The following is a 24,990-nucleotide window of genomic DNA, read 5'->3' on the forward strand; positions in this document are numbered from 1 at the left end:
GGAGACTCGCCACTTTCACTTTTCTTACAACGAACCTCTTTGCCATCGAAGCCGTACGTTACGAAACGAACGAAAAAATCCGCATTTTTTCTTCATCTCCTTCGACCCATCGCCGTTCGAGCTTTTGGATTTAGGTCGGTATCGGGTTTCAATGGCAATGATTAGTCATCGAGCAACTTACGTAATAACGTCTCAGAAACCCGGAGAATCAAAGCAAATACAGTTTGATTTGCCGAACAGATCTCAGACAGAAGGTGTCTTGACCAAGGTTTACGCTTGTGCCACGGTACAAAGTGTAGAAAAAATAGTCGTACTACTACTAGCAACGTAAGAAGTGTTTCCGTCGATTAAAGTAGCAAAGTTTGTTCGATATTTCGTAATTTGATTTTTATTTGTTTTTCGATCATCGCGTTTAATTCCAACTTACAAGATGTCGAGGTCTTGCTAGCTAAATATCGAAAGGTGAAGTTGAAGGTGCAAGGATGTAAAACCTTCCTTTTTCTTTTTTTTTTTTTTTTTTTTCAAGGATTTAATCTCTTAACGTACATTCTGAAAATCAGTTACTCGCGTGTAAGCTACATACGTGACAAAATCCACTTTCTCTTTCTCTTCGGTGTTGCGATATGGTTGCGGGTTTTGTTCTTTCAGGAAGCCAGCTCCACTGCGCTATTACGAAACACCATCTTACTTTACGCGTTTTCAAATTCTTCTTCGAATCTCGCAACTAGACCACGGATTTGTAAAAATTCGCAATGCGATATCCAAGTTTTCGAACGGAACTCGGTTCGCGCTTGTCACTCTTATCACCGTGCATTCTCGCTAGTTTCTGCTGCAAAATTAAACGTATTTTATCCGGAATATGTGAAAGAGCACGGGAAACGCCATTGCGTAGATAGGGTTACACGGTGGATGGTAGCGAGCACATGGTTTCGTTGCGCGCCAACCAACGGCCACCGTTACGTCCGATATGTAGGTCAGTGTAAAGGCCGTATGCTGGAAAGCTATCAATCCAGCGGTGGTAAACGATGCACGCTATTGTAAACATACCTGCGCCAGAAACTTATTTTGCTACGTGTTTACGCGCAATACGTGCTAAGGAAATAGATCGATTATATGATAATATATATGACAAAGCATTTCGTTCGAAGCCTTACGCGTTTCCCTTAAAGAAAAATGAAGAGAAAAAAAAGGAAGGAAAGAGAAACGAAGGAAAGAAAGAAACCGCCTGTTCTACGTTCAAACAAACTGCGTCGATCGTTATTATCGATTATAACAAAATCTAACGTTTCGTAAATATATCTAGAAAGAGCAGAAACTATCAAAGTATGTAAAGTAAGTATAAGGCTGCGTGAAAACGATAATACTTCGAGCAATTCGAAGAAACGACTTTAGTCGATTAGAAGCAAATTAATTAACGTTGAAAAATGCAAGATACGCGGTGGAACGCGAGGCAAGGTAGTAAAACTGAATACAGAGTGAAATACAAATTTTTGAAAGTTGCACGAACCCGGCTGATTTATCGAGAAACACGTTTTCTGGCCAAATACGTCTTATTGTGGTTTATCGTTGAAACCCATTTGCCGCGGTGAAACGCTCCATAAAGTCGAATTCGCCCACCTGCTAACGTTTTCTTGCCTTTCCTTCGTTCCCAACAGCTCGAACATTGCCGTTCTCGTGGTTTGTGGCGAATGTTATTATACTTATTGTAATACACGCATTTACGAGCGCTCGAGAGTAATTTCGTTACGCAAGTTGATTTGTAATACGCGTTACAAACTTTATTCTCGAACGTGATTAATATTTTACTATTACTTTCCACCTATCTTTTACCGCGGTTCCTACTTTTACCGCGTTTCGTTATATCGCTATTTACCAAATTTTCCTAAAGAATTTTCCCAGGGCAATTTAGTACACGATACGTATGTTTCGTTATATCGTATATATAAGCAGCCGATTGCTTCCAATGTATCGTAACCGTGCGAGAACAAGAAAATGGCCAATTATTCCCGAGGAATCGGCATCTGTACGTAGCTTCGTCGGAAAGACGATGGCAATCACCTTGACATTTACCGGATAACCAACACGATCGATTAATGTCGCGGAAGGCCGACAAATCGAGTTGTATAATACCGGGTGAGTCATAGACGCATGCCCATGCTCGAGGACTTTGAACAGTGTATCAACATACCGAAACGAGTGACAAACGTTTTACGAACGTTTTAAGCGGATGTAATGAAAATCGCGATCCTCCGTGCGAAAGTAAGTGGAAAGCGTAGAGCGACGCGTTGAGACAGAGTCGACGCGAGGCTTCGTAGGTACGTTTCGGAGCGAGCGACGACACGCGGATATCGGATCCGAGATCGATCGATCGCGGATCGCGAACAGAAACGAAAAATGATTTACCATTACACGAGAAATCGCCCTCTCGCAACTTGCACCGTGATTAATCGCGCTCTACACCCTGTACGTCCTGTAGAGCCGTAAATACTTTTGTTCGTCGTCGTTGCAAGGTCGTCGAATTCGACGAGATTACAGCGACGCGTGTCCGATATAATCGCTGAGTAAGCGGACGTGAAATCGTCGGGAAAGTCGAGCTTAGATCTCGTCTGTGTCTAATATCCACCATTTGTTTTATGGAATTCCGTCTGGTAGTCCTCTATCTGGCAGTTTCCAACTAATTCTAAATCGATCCGAGCGAATCGAAGTAGAACGTTCGCGGCAAATCGAGTCTCGTTTCTTGCGCTTTTATATAATATATTTAATAACAGGATAGAAGGTTGTTGCGAGCAACGACCGTCCGAGACTCGTTCCACTTGCGGCCGGTACTCGAGGCCGTCGCTGGCTACCCCTCTCGCCACCTTCTTTCTCGATGTAGGCTGGATCGTTCCAATTAAAACCGTGCAACGTGACAAACTATCGTTAGTGTGTCGACTCGGTGCACGTGAACTTGAGAGACGAAGAAACGGTTTATCGCATGCTGTTGTTTGACCTCTGGACGGTCAAGTTTTTTCAAAAGTTCGAACCACTCTTGCGGAAACGAGCACGGGCTTCGCGCGGAACGCGGCTTTGCCAGAAATATCGCAATTTTGCTGTCGTAGGATTTTCGCTGCCGACGTTGCGAATCGTCTTTTTACAAAGCTCGACTTATTTTTACCATCGTCGTTGATCGTATCTTCTTACCTTGCGAGAAGCAATCGAAATCGATGCCTGTTCGGTCGTCTTCGATGGAGATTGATTAGCATAAAAAAAGAAAAAAAAAAAAGAGGCAACGAAATAAAAGATCTCGACTGTTCGAAAGAGAAGAGAAACGCGCGTGGAACCGCCGAATCATCCTCGTGACCTAACGCATCGTACCGCTGCTAGGGAAATGCTTTCGATTTTTATTTACGACTAACGTAATCGAGCCTTTCTCTCTCTATCTATCTCTCTTGCCTCTCGTCTCTCCTGTTCTCGTATTTGTTACGCGCGATTATGTAACACGCGTGGCCTGAAATTCGCAGACCAAGGAATAAATTTCACCGCCGCGCACCTCGATTCCGACGTCGCAACGATTTTTCCATCTTTGCGTAAAACGAGACTGCAATGACTCGCGTATCGCAAATACGTTTCAAAGTCGGCGGTCGACTGTCGCTTTGCGCGTCCAAATGCGGAGAACGTCAGGGATAAATTAGCGATTACACGAGTATTTCTAGTATAAGTGGTCTAGTATAAGTGAATACGTGGCGATTGCTTTAATCGTTTACCGTGTAGTGGAAGCATCCGAATATCTTAGATCGAGAGAGGTATGATTAACAAACGTACCGTTTTTCCAAGTATACAGGCTGGCTCGTTTTAACCGATCCACGAAAATATCTCAATGAACTTGTCTTGGTGGACGTGGCATTTCGAGCTTCGTTCTTTTCCTTCAACCTTCGTAAGGTATGGAGATCTTACTTGTTTCGGTCGCAAAGCTGATAAAACAACAACTATCCGTATCGTCTGGTTCGTATTTTTCAACGATCGGTACGAAACGTTAATCGGAATTATCAAAATTGATCGAGCTCGGTTCGTAAATTAAACCGGTGGAAGCGAATTGTTGTAAAATAAATCGAGGGAAGCGAAAAACGCGTTACTCGAAGCTCTGCGGGTCGTGAAACGTTAAACGTGGAATAGAGTCATCGATCGGAGTTGGGCTTAATCGCAGCCGTTTGTTTACCTCGATCGAAGGGAAACGAGGAATCCATTGTGCGTGCGATGGCCACTTTCACTGCTTTTCAAACTAGTAAATACCGATTCGCTGCAGCGCGGCGCAGGATACCACGTGAAATTACACCACCGAAGAATTTCAATTACCTTGCCACCTCTTAATATTAATTGCGCATCCTCGTGGAAACATTTGAAGCAATTTGCGATTTGAGAGAGCTTGCGCGTAAAAGTGACGGAACAGGTAAATTACTTTCACTTATGCGGCCACGCACGCTCGCTTGCAACGAAAACGATCGTTACTTTGTATCTAACGATAAACCGAACAAGCGTCGAACAATACCAATCGAAATTTATATAGTCGATAAGAGAAACCGCGATTGAATTACGGTTCCTATTTCCCGCTTAACGATGTAATTCAGTTTTAGGAAATTCTATTATCCAAGCGAGAATAAACGATCGATTTACGTCCCATTCTATATGAATTATTTAGGGACACGTGCAAGTTCGAAAAGCGTCGCTATAAGGAAAAGAAGGCTGTAGTAATCGTCCTTTGAGCATAAATACGCTTTACTTCGGCGACCACGCGCGTCGTTATACTTCCTGTGTAATTAGTTACGGCCACGATACAATTTAATCGAACGTCGGACAAAGTATCGCTCGGATGCAGCTCGAGTCGTGGAAAAAGAAAAAAGAGAAAAAAAGCCGTGCCACTTTCGCAAAACTTTTTCTGCTCGGGGAACCTGGATTATTCGAGAGGTCGATTGTTCGGCTCTCGTTTACGAGCTACGCCGAAACCTTGTCCGCGTTATAAGAATGCGTATCCTCGATACGACTTTACTCGGCTGCGAGCGACCGTAATTCGACCGAGGAGCAACTCTTTTTACGTTGCGTTTCAGAGATTACGCGATGCAACGACGACTTTCGGGATTAAAAAGCGATCGGATAAGAGATTATAGAAATTAATAGCTAAATTCCACTAAATCTAAAGATCGTAGTAGGCCTGTGAATATTTGAAATTTGATTTTTCGCTAATACCGATGTAATCGCAAAGAAAACTAATTCTTCTAGGCTTCTAGGCTTGTACGCTGGTTGAAAAGAGTTGGAAGATCGGTGCTGGCTATCGAAAAATTATTACTTTTCCATCTATTTCCTAGCGATTAAAAGAGAAGCGTAACATCCGTATTTCCTTCGTTGTAATTATAAAAGGACGATCGTGATCTCGAATCCCTCGCGCCACAAGGAAATTACCATGTTGCGTCGCGACAATAACGAGAGAATTGTCATTTCCATAGATAGACCATCGTGTAATTGCAACAGTTCCGTCATAGTAGGTGATCGCTATTCGGATAAGCGACAATTATATACGAGTATGTAATAACGACTTTAAGGTTTAACGACGATAAGGTTGCAGGCTCGGTTGCCGACGAAGGGTTAAATCTGTCGACGTTTCAAAGTGGCAAAGTGGCACGAAGAAAGTTTCATTGTGCGTATACACGGTGGCTGACGGAAATATCGAAACACTCGCGTGTTGCTACAACGTTTGTAGCAACGTATCGCGCGTGTCGTACGAAACTTGCCGAAATTTTCTTAGCCTCGAACGCTGTTATACGAAACGATCGGTTGGACGCGATAAAATGGCATTAGCTGCCCTACGTGGCGTCTGCTTTCGCTGCGTGTGCCGTTTAGACGACTTTCTTACGGCGCGACGCGTTCTTCGTCCTCGACAGAAACGAGAAAGAGAAAAGTCCGGTTGAAGGAAGCAAACGGACGAAAAAATGGCACCTCGTCGATTCGGAAGAGAAGAGAGAGGCGTGTGCAGGAAGTGGTACAGCATTGCCGGAGGGAAGGACGTCGAATCTAGGTCGCGATCGTGTTCCTCTCTTCGTGTTTACGCAGATATGTAGGCACCCAGTGGTTCTCGTTCGCGCCAGTCGCGCAGCAAATATTCCTGTAATATTTGCGTAAATATCGTTGACCCGTTTCCTTCTTGTACGATCGACGCAAACAGTTCTGTGTATCGACACCGGATGCTTTCGCCTGCTCCGTATTTTCTTCCAGGATTTGGTCGAACCGAACTTGGTAGGTGTCGATGGTCGCGTTGATTCCACGGCATTGGTCTTAGGAATTTGGATTTATATCGTTGAAAACCGTCTTCGCTGACATTGGTAATCGTAGACGCGATCGTTTTTAAAAAAAAAGGAAATCCGCTGTACGATCGATTCGAGAAGAACAACGGTGCTGGAAACGTCTTCGAACTTGCAACGCGTATTTTAGTATTTAGTATTTAGTATTTCCGTTCGCGATCGACATATTGTACCTTATATATTATAAAATGTAAAATAAAACGTCGGTTATTGGCTGACTCGTATCGGATCGATGATAACTTGTATTAGAATTTGTATTAGAAAAGGAAGAAAAGTTGAGAAAGGGGACGAGTGGCGGCGTTAAAATTCCATCGACCGCCACAGAACGAATCTCCGAGTAAGTAGGAGCGTTAGAACGGTTTTCACCGAGATTTTCATCGACCTAATTCTTCCTCGGAAATCAGGCCGCGCAAAGAGAACTCGCACGATCTCTAAACGACGCTGCAAGTTCGTTAAAAGTCGTTTACTTTCTGCAGTAACATCCGGCTGAGCATACGGCAGGGAACGTAATTAGAAAGCTTCGAAGAGGAGTTATGGCATCGTTCGCGTTATCTATCAACCGGTAGAAGCGTATTTTATAAATTTCTACCTATCGACTGCGCCCTCTGTTTCGTATACGCGGCTGTGTTGAAAGTAGTATGAAAACGGCCTGTTCGAACTTCGAACGATTAGGAAGAGTCGAAGATACGTATGGTACAGTGGCTCTCAGGGCTTTCTAATCGATTTTCAAGCAACGCGTGAAATCCTCGCGAATTACGAATGAAATTCGATTTACTTATTTATGTACTTTTATGTGTCTGTTCTATTCTACGTATACGTAGAAAGAATAGCCAAAATCGATACAAAATGTGTTTTGCGCGACGAAGACGGCACTGTGTTCAAACCCGAATTCGTTACACTTAGAAACCGGCTGGCAAACCTTGCGATTAATAAACGTGCTTTCTTCGTAACGCGCCTAATCAGGATTATAGCGAACCTCTGCGAATCTACAAATTGGATATCCCAGTTCGTTCAATCGGTCTCGTATTATCCTTGGTGCTTCAATTTATATCGTCGAATAATTTATTCGCGCGATTTGTTAACAGCCGTGAACCCTTGCGTATCGTTCGCGTCATCAGCTCCCGACGTGAGTTCCACGTGCTCCGGTTACGTCCTCCCTACAATTGTCCTATGACACGATATAATTCGATACAACTTGGCGCTATACGCTTTGACCAACTGATACCAACTAACTAACAATACGATATCTAGCTTTAGCTAGATTGGCTAGATTGGCTAGATTGGCTAGATTGGTCGAAACTCGGGTAAAGTAATCGAACGAATCGAGATAACGACTCGAGATTTCGAGATAAGTCTGGTCTTTAATGAACTTTCCTTCGCGTTTCCATTTTTACGACGATCGATCGCCTCGATTCGTTTTCGACAGTCGCAAAACCACGACAGTTGATAGTTGCGAATCACTGGGAACGCTGGCGCCGCGGTTACACTCTCGCTTTCGAAATAATAATTATTTAATACTGGAAGTCGTGGTGAAATGCGAGCGACCGGTTTTTGGCCAGCCTCTTTGGTCCATCCGGTACCCGAAAGCCAACCTCCGTACCTCGATCCATGGGACAGGCTTTCCATAACAAGCAGCGGTATCGAAAGCATTTTCGAAAGGGCGATCCCCGGTCATCGAAAATTAGACTGGATTTTACGTAACGGGACCGGGTAAACAGACTGCTCGCGCTGTTCTTGCATCTAGCGATTTCTGCGGGGCTCCGCGCGATCACCACGGTCGTCACATCGTCGCCAAAATTACGCAACATCGTGCCCGCTCCCGCTCGTTTACTCCGTAATCTTTTATGCAATTTTATGTTTTCGCCAAGAGCTTGCGTTCGTTTATATCCATCGTACTGGTTGCAACGATCTGCGCGTTGAAGATAAGATTTACATATATCCACGAACACGTGCCGCGTAAGGACGAAGAAACTACAATAATAACAGACGAACGGAGGAGTCGGCATCTACGCGGTAATTCGTTTCGATTACTAAGAATTATGCACGAGTACTTGGCATTGTTGCTATAACGTGTCACGACCTCGAGAATATGTTTTCCAGCAAATTTCCGCGCGTGACAACGTGGCGTTTAGATTCTACGGTCGGGGTTTTAATCTTCTAGCTTCCGAGGGAAAACAGTTCAAATTGATCATGGTTTCTCATTTCGACGCGAGAATTACCATTTAGCGGAGAATACGTATTTAATCGGCCGGTTATTCTCCGTTCAACGTAGGTGACGAGTATTTGATTTTTACGGATCGTCTTCTCACGGTTCCGAGATCTCGAGTTACGCAATGTTTTGTAAGTAAACTTCTCTGTCCAGTTTTCTAAATTCTCAAATCATCTAAACCACTCGCTGGTCGTTATAATTCTCGGCGCGACGCGAAATCGACACCACTCGGTGGATAATTTGATAGAGCGGATTGTCAACAGGCTACTGTTACATTTTATCCAGAGTTTCCTTTCGCGGTACCCTATTATTTTACCATATTCCACGACTACGCGGAACCTTGGGACTATCGCGGACGGATCGAGCGAAGCGTCTGATCGTATCTCGCCAATTCTACTTAGGCTTCGCGAACGCTTCTACTTACGCTCGTTCGTTTGTTCGTTCGGCTCGTTCTTTTCTGGCAAATGAGATTTCTTTGCGCAGGTACGCTGGTTAAACGAAAGCGGTGTCGATCGATTAAACGCGATCGACGAATCAAACGATTTCGAGATAATACGTATAAATAGAGAGAAATTTAGGCGGACGTAATCCTCTCGAAACGATGACTCGGTACAATTTGAGTTAAAATAAAATAGAATAATTGGGAGTGGATCGAACGTTGATCCAATCTACGCACGAAAAATCCCAATTTAATCTTCGCGAACGGTGTGGCAGTTTTAAGGCACGTTTGAACTTGAAGCCGAGTTTTCTCGACGAAAAAGATCTCTCTCGCGATTCCTGACTCCTTTCATTGCCCGCACGTTAATTAATTAATCTTGGGTCGAAGGAAGCGTTTGCAGCTGCTCTCCTCTAACGATACGAGGTCTAAATCGATCGTTCTGTTTCTGCTGCAGGATGAGGAGGAAGAAGCAAGGAGTCACCGAGGGCGGAGAAGCGTCGATTCTGCTACTCGTCGCATTGACTCCTGTTATCTGTTCCGCTGGAATCCTGGACCCTTGGCAGTGGGCACGTAGCGATCGAATCGACGTCAACATTCCTTGGTTGCCGTGTAATTACATTTTGTCAAACCCGATGTAAAAGACGATTCGGGCAACCGTTTCGCTTTCTATATTTTATTTATTATCATCGTGATTTTATTTCATTAGTCGAGAACGAGACACGATGCTACGACGAGCTAGGGTGCCTGAACATAACCAGAAGCTGGTATCACCTTATCCATAGACCGCTCAACGTCTTCCCTTTACCACGAGAAGTCATCAATACGAAATTTATCCTATACACGAACGATAATAACGTCGAAGTGAGTAAAACAGTACATATTTACGATTATAATTCTTTCCAGTCGACTAATTACTACTAAAATTACAACTTGCGGTTAGACCTTTTTAATTCGTAACGCTGTTCGCAAGATTTTCCGATTCTTTTTTTACCGAGTTTTGTTTAATGGAATATTTTGTCCGTCTCTTCACAGGGCCAGACCTTGTCAGCCGCGAAAGACAAGTCAATAAAACGGTCGTACTTCGATCCGAAAAGGAAAACAAAATTCATTATACACGGATTCATAGATACACCGCTCAGCAATTGGGTCAACGTAAGTGAATCGCCTCTTCGCTTCGCTCTTTCGCTCTTTTCATTTTCCTGTATTAAGGAAATATTTTTTATATTAATTTTATATTAAGGAATTATTTTGTTCGAATAGTAAGAATATTCGCGCGTATCGATGTTTGGAGTACGATGTATTTCATAATTGAAAATTGATCGTGAAATACGATTTTATTAATTTTTTCGCGCGTCAAGTAGTAGGGGCGGTAAATGTTTCAAATTAATATATATTTGATAGTTAAAAGTTGATACAACGGTTGAAAGTTTATTTACATGTTTGATACATTTAACGATAATATTTCCTAGTTTAATCGATTTACTTGCATTCCTATCTAATCCGTTGTCGAATCGTCGCCACAGGAAATGAGAAACGAATTATTGAAGCACGACAACTACAATGTCATCATAGTTGACTGGGGTGGAGGAAGTTTGCCGCTTTATACTCAAGCAACCGCCAACACGAGACTGGTGGGCCTCGAAATAGCTCATCTCGTTAAACACCTGCAGGTAAAATGAATTTCGCGAACGAGCAAGCTAGCTGCTCTCGGCAGAATCGTTTTTTTTTTTTTTTTTTCTGAAAAGAAAAGAAAGAAGAAGAAAAGGAAAAAAGTGACTTTATAGCACGTTGTGACGTTTAATCTGATTCTAAAGCAAACTTTTAGATCGCTTAGGTTCGTTTCTAGGTTTTATCGCTTAATTTACGTAACGTTGGTTTACTCGCACTTGGACAAACTCGTAATGTACGTGTAGCATATACAGCGGATACAAAAAGTATTTACACGTGATACGAATTAATTAGTATCATATGTTGTTATATTCTTATTATTTATTTGGTTTGTGTGATTACAAGATGCGAACATCTCTAAATACGTATTACGATATAAAACGCTATGAAACTGAAATGTCGAAGCTCGTAAAAGAGATGCTGCATTGGAAGATAAGAAAACGAAATGGAAAGATCAAAGTATCGTTTGTTGAAACGCAGACAAATTATGGACTGGACCCAAATGACGTGCACCTGATCGGACACAGCTTGGGGGCACATACCGCGGGATATGCAGGAGAAAAGATGGGAGGGAAGGTTGGTCGTATTACGGGATTGGATCCTGCAGAGCCCTATTTCCAAGGGATGCCCAGTCACGTAAGACTGGACTACACCGACGCCAAGTTGGTCGACGTCATTCACACCGATGGCAAGAACTTCTTTTTCCTAGGTAACAGAAAAATATGTTAACGTGGATACCTACTGATCCCGCTCTTCTAATCCGATTATTAATAATTATCAACTTTGGTTTCTTCTTTCGCTATTTCAACGTTGAAAGTTGAAACTACGTATATGTTACGTTTGTTAAGACGAAGCGGTTTTTACTTGGTAAATTCTACCGAAACACAAAGTACGGTATAAAAGTTGAAAAGTTGAAATAAAAAGCTGAACGACAAGCAGGATTATTGAACGAAATAAAATCTTACGGACTGCGTTTATTTGAATTACGAGCAACGCTGTAATCGTTCTGTTTATGCAATCGTTCTATATTATAAACTAACTTATCGCGCGACAAGGGCTTCCCGGATATGGAATGATTCAACCATGTGGCCACCTGGACTTCTACCCGAACAATGGCAAGGAACAGCCAGGATGCACGGATCTCAGCGAAACTACCCCTTCCTTGCCTTTAACCCTGATCAAAGAAGGTCTGGAAGAAGCGTCGCGAGTACTGGTTGCCTGCAATCATGTGCGTTCCATAAAACTCTTCACCGAGAGCATCAACTCCAAGTGCCAATACGTGGCCCACGAGTGTTCCAGTTACGCCAGCTTCCTCAAAGGCGAATGTTTCTCGTGCAAGAGCAACAACAGTCTTAGTTGCGGTATCATGGGTTATCATGCAGACACCAGTCCAGCTTTGGTTGGAAGGCAGGCTATGGGACAGGATATTCTGTCTCTGCTCGGGTCGAAATTCTTCTTCGCCACTGGCAAAGAAGATCCTTTTTGCAGTGAGTGTTACAAATATCTTCACCGTTGGATTTCATCGATTTTTTAAGCCCTCTATCGATATTTTCGAATAATTGCGATTACGATTCGGTGTATATTCCTGCACGGACTTGGAGATTCCTTCTACCTTAAAGCATAGCTTCCAAAGAGAAGAAATCTGCGTTTCTAGGAAAGAACCTGATTGAATGCGAATTCGTCGTTTCGGACGTCTTAGAAATATTTCAAAGCGAATCTTAGATTCCATCGATCATCGTTTGAATTTTATCGATTCTTGCTGGAACGCTTCTGCGCTGGATCGAACTTGTCGGGCAGTTCCGAGCGTAGGTGTCGCGCAATTATTTATTATTATGAATCGCGACAGGCTGCTTTCACCCTGCTTATCGTCGAGGAAAATTGCTACGTGTCTCGAAACTAATTTAACCGTGCCCTACATAAGAATCCGCTAGAAACTTGCAACAGCCATTCAGCCGATCGGATAAAATGCAAATGATTTTTTCACGACCTCGAAACGATTTTTAATTCTTTATCGAGAAATAGAATCAAAGTTACCGAATAATAATAGGATAACTGATAAATAGAAAGATGGAATTAACGAAAATGAATAACTTCGTTTTTAAGTTATTAACATGCAAATCTCGATTACTTGTCAGGGAGACATTACAGGATCACCATCGATCTTGCCCGGCCACCGAGTGCAGAAAGTTGGGTCCAAGGCTTCCTGAAAGTCACTTTTCACGCGGAAAATGACGTTATTCGAGACATTGATCTCACACCTAGGTAATCTTCGTGTATCTCTATAATTCTATTAAAATTAATTCCATCGTCTCATTGGTAATCGAACGCTTCATTTTGAAATATTCCTCGTAAAAGAGGAAAACTACGATAAATACACCGTTGCCTATCGAAATGAAACCACGAAACGATAAATAAAGAAAAAAACGAATAGGAAAGGTAATTTGCCGTAGATACAGACATACAAACACGATCTCATCCATACACAGAGTGTTAATAGTGTTAATGTCAGTCTGACACTCGAAGGACTTATAGTATTCTCACCTATAGGAGTAAAACGATGTCCAATCGAAAAAGCACGCGATCTGCATATCGAAGAAATTTGAGACGATTTTAGGGCAGGCACGCAGCTTGCGGCGCCTATTCTCGTCTCAACTTGCTACTTTCGCATACGGGACACGTGCTTTTTCATGGCCTCGCTTTCGCGATAACTACGTTGAACTTAATTGGCCAACTTTTTGCTTCTTTCATTCCCGCAACCGTAGCGGTTACATGAAATTGGAACATGGATCGACAGTCCGAATGGTCGTCGCTCATCCGGCCGGTGCATCCGGTGAACTTGGGAAAATTCGACGCGTCGAGCTTTCATGGACCTACGATATGGACGTGTTACAACCGAAGTCGCTCTGCTTCTTCTGGTGTAACGATCGCCTCTACGTCAACAGCGTCACAGTGGACGTTATGGAAATCCCGGGAAGAGGGTAAGCCAATTACCTTTCAAGGTCAGAGGCGCCGGGTATTTTTCCTATTCCTCGACATCCACGTCACGCATACGACGTATGTTCGTAACGTTGACAGTGTACACGATGTTCAACATATTCAACGTTTAAAGTTACACGTAGTAATTTAATAATCGTATCGACTCGTTTATAACATTATCTTTCATATACATACATCTTTGTAAATTTGCATACGTTATTATATGCGCAGGAAAAGAGAAGCAGACTTCACCAGCAGGCTCTGTTCGGCAAGTAGACAGGAGTACGCAGAAATTGCCAGCGGTTCCACCGCGTCTTTCGTCGACAACTGCTGACAACGTCTTCAACTTAATTTAACATGCATCTGAGTACAACGTGATAGTTTGCGGTTCTCGTTCCTGTGAAAAGTATAGAAATTAAAGTGCGATCTAGTGCATATCTAACGATAAGAATCAGCAGCATGAATAATGAAAATTATGGCAGAGTCTACGAAGATCGACTGAAACCTGTATTTCACAATGATGTATTTCATTCAGAATACGTCCACGAGTTTTCGTTTAAAAAAGAAGGAAACAAGGCAAGATTCGTTTCGACAAAAAATTTATTTAAAAAAAGAAAAAAACAACTGTAACTGTACAAATACATATATATACATATATATATATATATATATATATATATATATATATATACACATATATATATACATATATATATACATTTGTTTATATTTGTATATAATAGCAATTAAAAAAAAAAAATAAAACAAGTTGCACGAGTCACAGGTAAAAAAAAATCGTAAACGATAGTACATACCTATCTTTCGAAAGCGAAACACGAAACCACAATGGAATAATTTTCATATATCGTAAAAAGAAGAATATTTTGAGAAACCTAATATCGCCTTACATATAGTACCTCGGAAGAATTCGCATTTCATTTCTTTTTTATCCTGTAAAGTGCGGTGCAATATGATTATCGAATTTGCGATGAAAATGATATACATACGTATAATAATATATAATGTGAGGAAAGCCGACGCGCATCTGCTGCAGTAATTAATTACCATCGATTACTTTGTACATCTTGTATATATGAAATTGGATAGATATAACTAGATAATGCTAGTGTTAGTGTAAAAGCAGGTAATCGTTACGAATGATCGACGATGGCGATAACTTGCTAACGCAAACATTTTTTGGCTCGTGTGTGAACTGTTATCTACGTAAACTTCTATACAATATTTACATAAACAAAAATACCGTCCGTTGTAACGTAATAGCGATAATCACTTGTGATATTTCTCTCCTCTTCTGTTATACATATAATTTAAATACTACGTTTAAATATATAATTTACTGGTAACACTTTCCTCGTTAAAAATTGTACAAATCGGAATAAGCGGTCATTTGTAAATAATACGAGTATATGTATATCTTGTACTGCGTATTGTTCAAATATTTCTAACATTAAAAATCATTCTATATGATATAGCTCAATGTAAAATATAAACTTATTATGCCTATATAACGACACCGTTCTGATTAACAAATCACGATGCTCCATCATGAAAAATACAATCTTTCTCTGTTTCTTTCTTTTTTATCTTTTTTCTTCTTTTCATTTCTTTTTTTTCTTTTTCTTTTTTCTTTTTCAGGGCTTTTTCACTTTTGTAGAGAGGTCAATTTTCAAAGGCTACAGGAAAAGAAACACACTTGTACAGCTTGCTAATCTTTTGCAATGTTTACTCCTCGATAAACGTTGTACACGTGAATTCGTCGCTTATACAAAAAAGATCATCGCGGAGTGCAGCTATACACGGTAACACATGATTTTTTTTTTTTTATCTTACACGAGATTCAACAATGATCGAGTAAAAAAGCCGTCCGCGTTTGTTCAACGCGGTAACAAGGGTTGGTAAAATATATAATATGAATATATAGCGATATACATAATATAATCTAATAATCTCTATCTGTATAACATATAATCTGCGTATAAATAATAAATAGAAAAACGAGGAGCGGGGAAAACGCGGGTGTGATTAGCTTGGTAATAACTTTAGCACTAAATTACCATTACGAACATCCACGGATCTATGGGGCCATCGTGTGCGTGTGCGTGTGTGTGTGCGTGTGTGTGTGTGTGTGTGTGGGCGCGCGTGTGTGTCTGTGTGTGTGGGCGCGCGTGTCTGAGAGACAATGAGAAAAAAAAGAAAAGGAGAGAAAAAGAAAAACAGAAAAGTGAGAACGATAATAGAGAAACAGTGAAATAACTAACAATACGTGTGAATATACAGCTGATTCATTTGGCATAGTAGTCTAGAGCGTTCCTTTTTCTAGCGCGCAATAGAATGGTCAGTGAAGATCATCGACCCAAGCAGTTTCTAATGACTCGATAAGAGTACGAACAAAAGCCATTTCTTTTCGTGCATTTTCCAAGATCACGCGGGGATCTTGCGAGGTACAGCGCAGTATATTTGGTGCCATCACCATTGCTAAATTGTTTGCATCCATTTTAGTACGGGCAACGACTTCCGGCCTGGCGAAAATCTGCAACAAGTATTTTATACATTGTGGTAATCCCGAATGAAGAAACGAGAAACTAAGAGAAACGGGGTCACTCTACAGTGACCTCGTTAGTTTCGATTAACCTCCTCTGACAAATTTACGGCAAGAATGACAGTTGATCGTTCGATTAATACCGACGATTAACGTTAAAGTTCCCTAATGTAAATAGGGGCGCACTTTGATTAACGATTCGCTACTTTGACAGTTGAGCGATAAGAATGCGTATCTTTAATAATCGATAATTCATAGTTCGCATTCAGTAATCGTAGATAAGTAAGACTAACACTGATAGCTAAGAATACCAACCTGAAGGAATCGTATTAGATGACAAAGAACACGACGATTCAAATCAGGCAGACGATCTACAAGCGCGGCGACATTGGCTGCGGAAGCTTCGGCATCATCGTGCCTCATCGACACGCATTCCGTGTAAAAGGAATCAGGTATCAACGGTTCGTAAAGCTCTCGAACCCATAATTTTAACAAAGATGCGGGTGCATGAGCATCTTGAGAAGCTGCCAAAATCGTACCATCCTCGAACCTGTCCAGGCACGACTTTAAAGCACTGACCTCGTCCGCGTCCGCGGACACTCTGAATATCCCCTCCGTCAAGATACCACCTCGAGCAAGCACTTGACGCGTCAACGTGGTCTGTATCCATGGTAACTCTCGATTTGGGAATCTGTCTCTCTGCAGGGCCATTACTTCCGATAACGTCGCCCCAAACATGGACGCCCGGAAAATCTGAATCTATGATTAAATTAAAAGCGAATGAATGTCCATTTCATAGTATGAAGAAATTTACGGTAACGCTGTGTTGGCCACTTGTAAAATGTAAACAAATAAAATAAGATATAAGACAATAAAGTAAAATAAGGTTGCGTAGTGAAAGGAAGAAACATACTCTCGCTTGATCGATATCTTCTATAGTAGCCTTGCGAGGCTGTCGCTTGCCATGTGCTCCAATTCGTTGTAAACGACGGCAGGCGACGGTTGCATAATGACTAACTTGCACGTGAATCGGCCACTTGGCCACTTCCGAAAACTGAAAATTCGGATCACGATGTCTGTTCATATAGCCTTCGAGATAAGGCTCGAACGTAGCGCTGGGCGGCACGAACGCCAGACAGACAGCCATCAATTCCCAACCTCTACGTAAACTTTCTTTCCTTGGATTCTCTGTAGTTTGTCTACATATCTGGACGTATAATTCGTCCCGTAATGGCGGCTTCGAATACGCTGTATTCACAATGTCCATAGCTACACTGTCTAATGTCATTCCTACGTTAGCTTTCCGATCGCCCATGTACACTTGCACCAGCCTAAACAGATTGCAGGCTTCCCGTTTCAGTAACTTTTCACCATCTACGACTACCAGCATTGGCTGTGGTATAGGATCTTTAGACCAACTAAGAATGTCGCGGACGCTGAACTTCTTCCGGAACAACAATCTCAGTCCCTTCGGCCGTCCGCAGTTCAGGTTAAGATTGTCTTGTGCGTATTTCTCGATGTCGCCACCGCCCGCGCTGTCATCTCGCCTCGCCTCGTCCACGTCTGTGTTGTCCACACCGATACCAACGCTAGGAACAGAACTTATCGCGGTAGACGGTGGAACTGGCGGCTGTCTTGCAGTTGCTGTCACGGTTTCTCTTGTATCGGCTTGCGAGGCGATATTCGGTGGCGACGGTGGTCGTACTTGTGGCCTCGTTAGAGTGTCAGCAGTATTGTAATACGTCGCTAATCCAGCAGTATCGTAGTTACCCAAGTCTACAATAATAATATAAATATCATTTCAACGTACTGAGATACATATTTTTACGAATATAATTAAATCCACGTTCCTCTTAGTTCCTGGATAAATAATAACTAACCTGCATAGTGATCTTCGAGGTATTCTTGACTGGACGAATCACCTTGATTGCTCGCTGCTTCGTCATCCGCAAATTGATCGTCGGAATCGTCATCGGCTCTTCCACCAATACCTTCGCCTCTTCCACCCTCTTCGTCCAAAGAATCGTCACCTTCTTCTACTAACAACGGATCCCCAAACTTGTAACAACCTATAAAATTATTATTTTATTATATAAACGTATTATTAATTATCTAAGGTACAGTTATGCTTTCACTATTGTAGTCGTGCCTGAGAGTTTTGCTTGCTGAAGAATATAATGCTGAAGCGGCAACAAATGATCGTCGTCGGGTAACAGATTTCCATAAAAGCACGGAGGTGGACTCGGATTACCATTACTCCTCTTCTTTTTACTATCATCTACCTCTGTGAGCCCTTCTGTTTCTTCGCCCACAGCGCTATTGCTGCTACTATTACTGCTATTGCTACTGCTAGTATTACTACTAAGCCTTTGTCTAGGTTGTTCGTGACTCTGACTAATAAGATAACGCTCGTGCATAGAATCATCGTCCCTATCTCTTCTTCTTGACTGTTGCTGCTGCTGCTGCTGCTGCTGCTGTTGCTGCTGTTGCTGCTGCTGCTGCTGATGATGATGATGCAATTGTTGCAGCTTTTGTTGCTGTTTCTGCTGCTGTACAAAACTGTAACTGCGAGCCAGTGGCTGCGGCATGCCTTAAAAGATATAAGAAAAGAGAATGGATTAAAATACAAGATACTGATGATTAATTAATTTTAAAGGAACATGAATTATCGTCGTACTTACAATCCAACGAATTGTTACATGCAGTATTCCTTCTATATTCTTTTTCTCTATCACGCTCTCGTTCTCTTTCTCGTTCTGCAACCTCGAGGCTTCTCTGCTTCGACGTATTGCTCAAAACGCCCACGCCTCTGACAAGGCTCTTCGAAGGCTCATTTCTTTCGGCTAACATTGCGCCGTACATATCTCTAACATTCGCTTCTGAAAGCGACACCGAACATCCATGATGCCTTCTACCTATACTACCAGTATTATCTTGCTTATTCATATTACGCGGATGCATGGAACTTGGATAAAAGGCTGAAGTGTTTGTTTTGTCCAAACTATTTACTCTTTCCCTATGATGAATTTCCCTTTCCCTATCTCTATCTCTATGATAACGATTACTGCTTTCCACCAGGGAGCCATACTTCTCACCCTGTGATTTATAACTATGACTCAACTGAACTTCTGGCGGACGGTACGGAGGCATCTCTTGCCTAAATCTAGATTCCATCAATGACTCCCGATATGGCGAAGTACTTGGTTCAGGACCGTACGAACCTCTACTACTTTCTCTACCTACAGCAACAAAACGGATTGAGGTAGTTTCTTACTTCCCCTTTTGCATTCTGTTTGAATGAAGATTATTACAGATCTTAATTTTTTAACGAAACTTAACTCACATTCTTACCATTTTTATTCTTTTCCAATTCTAAATTCCCTGCCCTACCCTCGCGTTGTGAATCAGCAAACGTCTTCTTCTTAAATAGGGGAGTACTAGTTGACAGTGACAAACCTAATGGAGGTGGTTCACCCAACGGTACCGATTTCTGATTCTTCACACTTTCTAAAGTGCCACTCTTGTGTCCCCTAGCTTCCAACGTACCGCTGTGTTGCCTGGGCGAAGATTGTGCTTGAATTGCCGGTGCCTGGGCGACGGAACGATGATGATGCCGAAGAGGAGAATCCAACAATCGATAGCCAGTCGATTCCAAAGACGTGCGACTGTGAGAAACAGAACTGTCACTAGATCGACCAGAATCCTGAGAATGATTATGCTGACGTCGTGTTGTGGGCACTTCGTGATGCCTATGATGTCTATTATTATGATGGTGGTGGTGGTGATGATGATGCCGCCTTGAAGATGGAGATGGAGAAGGGGGAGACGTTTGAAGGTCCACGCCAACACTGGATGTTCTCGTTTTATTTACACTACCACTTTGCTATAATAAAAGGTAGTATAGTTCTATGCCGATCGTTCTTTTAGCATAAAGACCGTAAGGCGAAGGACTTACCAACGAAGAGGATAAATTGGAACTTTCTTGATGATTAAACCTTGTTAATCGGCTAACTGAAGGAGTTTGTGTCTGTGTTGATACAGACTCTTTCTTTCTTGGCTCGGTTGATTTCTGAGTATCGGCTCCACTACTACTTGCTGGTTCTGTATTTTGCTTTAATGTCTACAATACGACAAATTCTTATAATTCTTTCTATTAAATGTAACGTCGATACTATTATAAACAAAGTAAATAACAAATATAACCAAATACTCCTTATTTATCAAAATCATTTAAAGTTAAAATATATTATCTACGCTAGGAAATAATAATGTGATACAAGCGAACAAAACATAAAATGTTCTGAAATGATTTTCATGCTTTCAATATGGTATAATGTATACCAGAGTTTTTCTCCTAGCTACAAACAGCTATTTATAGCTGTATGGAGAGCAGACAGCTTGCTCACTTATATCTTCAACATCCTACAGGGAGACAACATTGATGTATAGAAAAGCTTCTAAATCATTATGTCTACACATACCATGGAATTTGTATCCCTGAGAAGTCAAACGCTATGTTCAGTGAGTAAATATACGCAATGTCAACAGACTTTTATCAGTAAACGGAATTTCAAATATTCAAGAGGCCCGCCTAATTTTTTGCGCACTATGACAGATATTTTTAATGCTGTATCACCGCCGTTCTAAATTACATATTTGTTATCAAAGTGAATCACTCACCTGAAGCTTTGCTAAAGGAATGATGTCGCAATCACTTGGACGGTGCCACACAGTTTTCTGGGATGTCGCATTGTAATAATAAAATCGTGAAGTATTTTGATCAAATAATTCCCACCATTGATTGTTATCTGTCTTTTTCCTATAATAAAAAGCGGAACAATGATATATACATATGAATTCCTAATACTTGAGAAACTATTATTTAAGTTACAATCCAATAAATTTCATCAAGTAATATAAAACTATTCACTTTGATTACTATTAAATGTAGGTTACAAAGAACATTAAGATTCCATACATGTGTCATGTAGAAATCTTGTTAATTATAAATGCTTCCTATATCATAAAAGGAAAAGCTTACATGACGATAACTTTCACCAAGCTGATTAGATCAAAAAGACGGTTTAATCTTTTTAGGCAACTGATTATTTTTCTTAATGAGGAAATTGACTTTGTAATTCATTGCAATGTAATTCAATGTTAATTATATCTTGGAGCATTTACTTATAAAAGAATATATATATATATTTCTGTCTTACACTGGTACACCAGGTGGAGGATCCCATACACATTCTCCAGTTGTGAGATTAGCATACATATGCTCCTTGGTGCGAGGTTCTATAATTTCTACCCATTCCATTCTACTGCAATATTACAAAGGATTTTTTATTTTAAACATATAAATAATTACAAATAACACATATTAATTTCATCGAAATAATTTATCGTAGAGAAATAATTGTATTGTTCTCTTTCAGAAAATCTCTTTTTTTTCTGTAGAAAATTTACTTAAAAAGATCTACTGTATAGATTAATAACAATACTAAAATAAACATTATTAAAAAGTATACAAGCGATATTTAAACCTGATAAAATCACTAGTGCACACATTAAATCATTAAAGCATGTGGGATGCACACGAAGATAAATTTGTTGTTCCTTTTTATTACTATAATTAAAAACTCTAAAAATAGTGCGGCAAAGTGAAAAAAAAAAAAAGAGAATATATATATATATATATACGGTATGTTTAATGCATGGATTAGATCGAGGGGATATTATATACAGTACATTTAATGACAACCGGTCCAATACAGTTTTAGTAAACCGAGAGATAGAATCGCAGCGGATTAGCCATAAGATATAAATAATTAATCGATAGCATTCTGTCAAATTTACGGGGCAAAAATGGGACACGAAAACGCTTTATCGAAGTTTATTTTCCTTAGTTAATAAACATCGTAGATAAACTAGAAATCTCTATAGTGGAAAAAAGCTTTGGTTCTTCTAGTAAAATGTTCGAAACAACGGGGAAGTGCAAACATTTAAAAACGAGGAAAGTTTCGTTGTAATAAAAGGGTGTCCACCCCCCCCCCCCCTGTAACCATAAATTGATAGGAATGCTGGCTGCAATACGAGCAACCGTCTGATGTCATGCTATCCGTTTAATTGACCGAAATAGGCAGCAGAAATCCATTCGTGCATAGTTGTATACAAAGGAGCGGAAAAAACGAAAGTGGTGAAAGAGACAGAGAGGAAAAGGCGACACACGCATGACTTCGATAATTCGTACATACAGGGTGTTGCAGCGGCTATGTTACAATCGGCAATAGGGTGATTCTACATGAAAAAACAAGTCGATAATATAGAATAAAATTTATTCATATGACGTTTCGTTTTCGAGAAAATCGAGGTTGAAAATTTGTCAAATACATTTGAACTTGGCCAATTCCGCATTGAATAGGAGTAAATAATCGGCAGGAAATTATTCTATATGTGAAAATAAGCGAAAGATAAAGAATAGTATATGTTCATAAAACTTAGTAAGACTTAGTAAAACTCATAAGTAACTTTTTAAGTAAGTAACTATTTTCTTGAAAACGAGACCTGGACTCCACTTATTTTCACAAGTAGAATAACCTAATGCTGATCGTTTTATTCGTACCTAGTCTGTAATTAGCCAAGTTTAAGTATACTTTATAAATTCTGTAATTAGTTTGTTTCCAGAACGAGGCATCATACCAACAAATTTTGTTCTATAGTTTCGAATTGTTTGTTCACGTAAAATCACCCTATTGCTGATTGTAACACAGTTGCTGGAACACCCTGTATACATGAAATACGAAATTGTTAAAATGAATCTTGTTGAACTTAAAGACCCACCCAGTTATGTATATTGATAAACTTAAAAATCATTAAGAGAAACACTATCGTGCGTTCGAAGAATATGACGAGGCTCTCTGCGAGAAAACTGGGACGGGTCACTGGGAAAAAAATTCACTATCGATCCGCGAAACATAGCCACTATATCGCAGCGATGGTACTTATTTCCATTCCCCTAGAATCGAACGAATTTCATTCTTACCCGTCGGAAGCCATCGCGAACAATCAATCCGTGTATCAGCGAAAACAAAACACCTCACGTCACTCGGTGAACACTTTGTGACACTTCACGAGCGCTGCAGTGACACTTCGATGTCGCAACGTCCCATTTCCACGAGCACGAGCGACGCAGCCCCTTCATGGCAGCCCACCGGCGGCCATCTTTTTTTCTTCTGCGAGTTTCAACGTTCTGCCACTATAGCGAACAAAAACTTACTTTATCCTAGATTCCCGACATATCGTCCCGAAGATGCGCTCGAACGCTCTTCTCTAGCGCTTCCACGTCTGTGAGTATTTATTCGCGATTCGATTCGCGATCGGATACTACTCACCGATGATATATCCCATGCATCGTAATTTATCTTGCCTCCTTTTTGTTTGTTTGTTTTTCCTCTTCTTTCTTCTTCTTCTCTTTTTCTTCTTCTTCTTTCGGTTATGTTACACTTCCCGGACTTCAGATGAATATCGATTGATTACTGGGATGGTCTGTGTTGCTTACATCGTTGGATAACTATAAATACAAGACTAGACACTGTTCGTAAGAATCGACCGTGTTTTGATGGTTGACATCTTTGATAAAACTGTTATCTATTCGTAAGTGATAACGTATGTATGTATTCGCGCAGTTGAGGTTAGAAATGCTCATGGTCGTATCTTTACTCGTTTGAACCATGTTTGAGCATAGTGAGTTGCCCCCAGACTCGCACTTTCGAATGGTTTCTTGAAACTTTGGATTTGTTTATGACTTGTCATGTCATTTTAATTATTCACATTAATATTCGGACACAGCACACTATCTCTACTTACATTTGTTGCTTTGTATAAGAGGGGGTGATTTAAATATCGTGTTGTTTACTCTATGAAAATATATGAACCATTCATTGTAGCTTGAAAATATGTAAACAATTTCTCTCTAACAATAACATTTAATTTTACAGTAGGCTTAAGAAAAAGAGGTTGTCCTCCTTATTTCTTAAATTCGGAATAGTCCTCTTTATACCTTTTAATAGTATCCGCTATAATTAGTAATAATAGTTATGCAATTTCACGATAACTTTCATCCTTTTTTCTACGACAAATTACAAGTTGTGTTTTATCAAAACTAGTATTCTTCCCTTTTCCTAACATGTTAAGTTTCTCGATGTATCATACAAATATTCGTGTTAATTTCTTTTGCCGTTTATTGTACAAAATAACTATATAAAGTAAATGTATTCCGCAGTTCAAAAGCGAATCGTCTATAACTGTCCGCAAGAATCTGTCCGATAACGATAACTGTCTATGGTTTATCTCCACCACCGAGGAGGAGGTGGTTCCCCCTTGAAACAGTGACGCGAGTAATATGACACGGCAGTGGCTTCTCTTTAAAGATCTGTAGCGTCTTTGTATCAATAAAACAACATTAATGCAACGATAAAACTTTTTTATTTAAAATTTTCCTCTCTTCGAGACTTCGGGAACAGTTTGCGAACAGCTTGCGAACAGTTATAAACTTTTAATAAAACCAAATTGAATTTTATTTAATCATTAATATGAATCACACTATTAATATTAATTAGTAATAATTATTTAAATTACATTGTAATTAAATTCAGTTGCTCGGATTTACGAAAAATGCTGATACTGTTAGTTTTAAGATTTATTTGTTAACGACAACGAACGTTTAAGGGTCATTGAAGGTATTGTAGTTATTACTATAATATACTGTTAGATCTAACATCGTTTTGGCACCTTGAAGACAATTAAT

The 24,990-nt window shown here is 40.5% G+C and overlaps 2 protein-coding genes across 10 annotated transcripts in view; one reads left to right on the forward strand and one right to left on the reverse strand.

Moving 5' to 3' along the window:
• Positions 1-15,150, forward strand: part of LOC117160183 (pancreatic triacylglycerol lipase) — a 60,171-nt gene extending 45,021 nt beyond the window's left edge. For 3 of the 7 annotated variants that reach the window (XM_076625368.1, XM_033340741.2, XM_076625364.1), the window contains exons 2-10: positions 9,432-9,586; positions 9,684-9,838; positions 10,010-10,129; positions 10,501-10,647; positions 11,126-11,354; positions 11,701-12,132; positions 12,781-12,907; positions 13,408-13,623; positions 13,853-15,150. In XM_076625368.1, coding sequence (XP_076481483.1) covers positions 9,433-9,586; positions 9,684-9,838; positions 10,010-10,129; positions 10,501-10,647; positions 11,126-11,354; positions 11,701-12,132; positions 12,781-12,907; positions 13,408-13,623; positions 13,853-13,955 — 1,683 coding nt within the window. In that variant the 5' untranslated portion in view covers position 9,432 and the 3' untranslated portion in view covers positions 13,956-15,150. Of the gene's footprint in view, positions 1-8,177; positions 8,343-8,463; positions 8,670-8,883; positions 9,022-9,431; positions 9,587-9,683; positions 9,839-10,009; positions 10,130-10,500; positions 10,648-11,125; positions 11,355-11,700; positions 12,133-12,780; positions 12,912-13,407; positions 13,624-13,852 lie in introns of those variants that run through there. The other 4 variants (XM_076625365.1, XM_076625363.1, XM_076625367.1 and 1 more) reach the window with 4 other exon arrangements.
• RhoGAP93B (MyTH4 and RhoGAP_KIAA1688 domain-containing protein RhoGAP93B) lies at positions 10,379-24,709 on the reverse strand. 3 transcript variants are annotated; one of them, XR_013060314.1, is made up of 13 exons: positions 23,576-24,709; positions 23,227-23,439; positions 21,401-21,505; positions 20,862-21,000; positions 20,137-20,301; positions 19,533-20,064; positions 18,863-19,420; positions 18,331-18,771; positions 18,062-18,250; positions 17,095-17,957; positions 16,497-16,940; positions 15,901-16,172; positions 10,379-14,018 (listed from the first exon to the last, which is right to left on the reverse strand). XR_013060314.1 is itself a non-coding variant. In XM_076625362.1 (12 exons), the coding sequence occupies exons 2-12, from the start codon at positions 23,238-23,240 to the stop codon at positions 15,978-15,980; spliced, it is 3,645 nt and encodes a 1,214-aa protein (XP_076481477.1). In that variant the 5' UTR covers positions 23,241-23,439; positions 23,576-24,709; the 3' UTR covers positions 15,336-15,977. The 3 variants fall into 3 exon arrangements, 2 of the variants coding, with proteins under 2 accessions (XP_076481477.1, XP_033196628.2); XM_076625362.1 differs by lacking the exon at positions 10,379-14,018 and having other exon boundaries at positions 15,336-16,172; XM_033340737.2 differs by lacking the exons at positions 10,379-14,018; positions 23,227-23,439; positions 23,576-24,709 and adding an exon at positions 23,025-23,043 and having other exon boundaries at positions 15,336-16,172.
• Between the last annotated feature and the right edge of the window lie 281 nt (positions 24,710-24,990).

Source organism: Bombus vancouverensis, chromosome 16 (assembly GCF_051014615.1).
Source record: "Bombus vancouverensis nearcticus chromosome 16, iyBomVanc1_principal, whole genome shotgun sequence".
NCBI classification, from domain to species: domain Eukaryota; kingdom Metazoa; phylum Arthropoda; class Insecta; order Hymenoptera; family Apidae; genus Bombus; species Bombus vancouverensis.

Excerpts from the sequence above, each read along its gene's own strand:
- RhoGAP93B (XM_076625362.1), bottom strand. Across the intron at positions 17,958-18,061 it reads CCTCGAAGATCACTATGCAG|ACTTGGGTAACTACGATACT; the intron begins GTTAGTTATTAT and ends TTATTATTGTAG. Across the intron at positions 16,173-16,496 it reads ATCTAATACGATTCCTTCAG|ATTTTCGCCAGGCCGGAAGT; the intron begins GTTGGTATTCTT and ends TACTTGTTGCAG.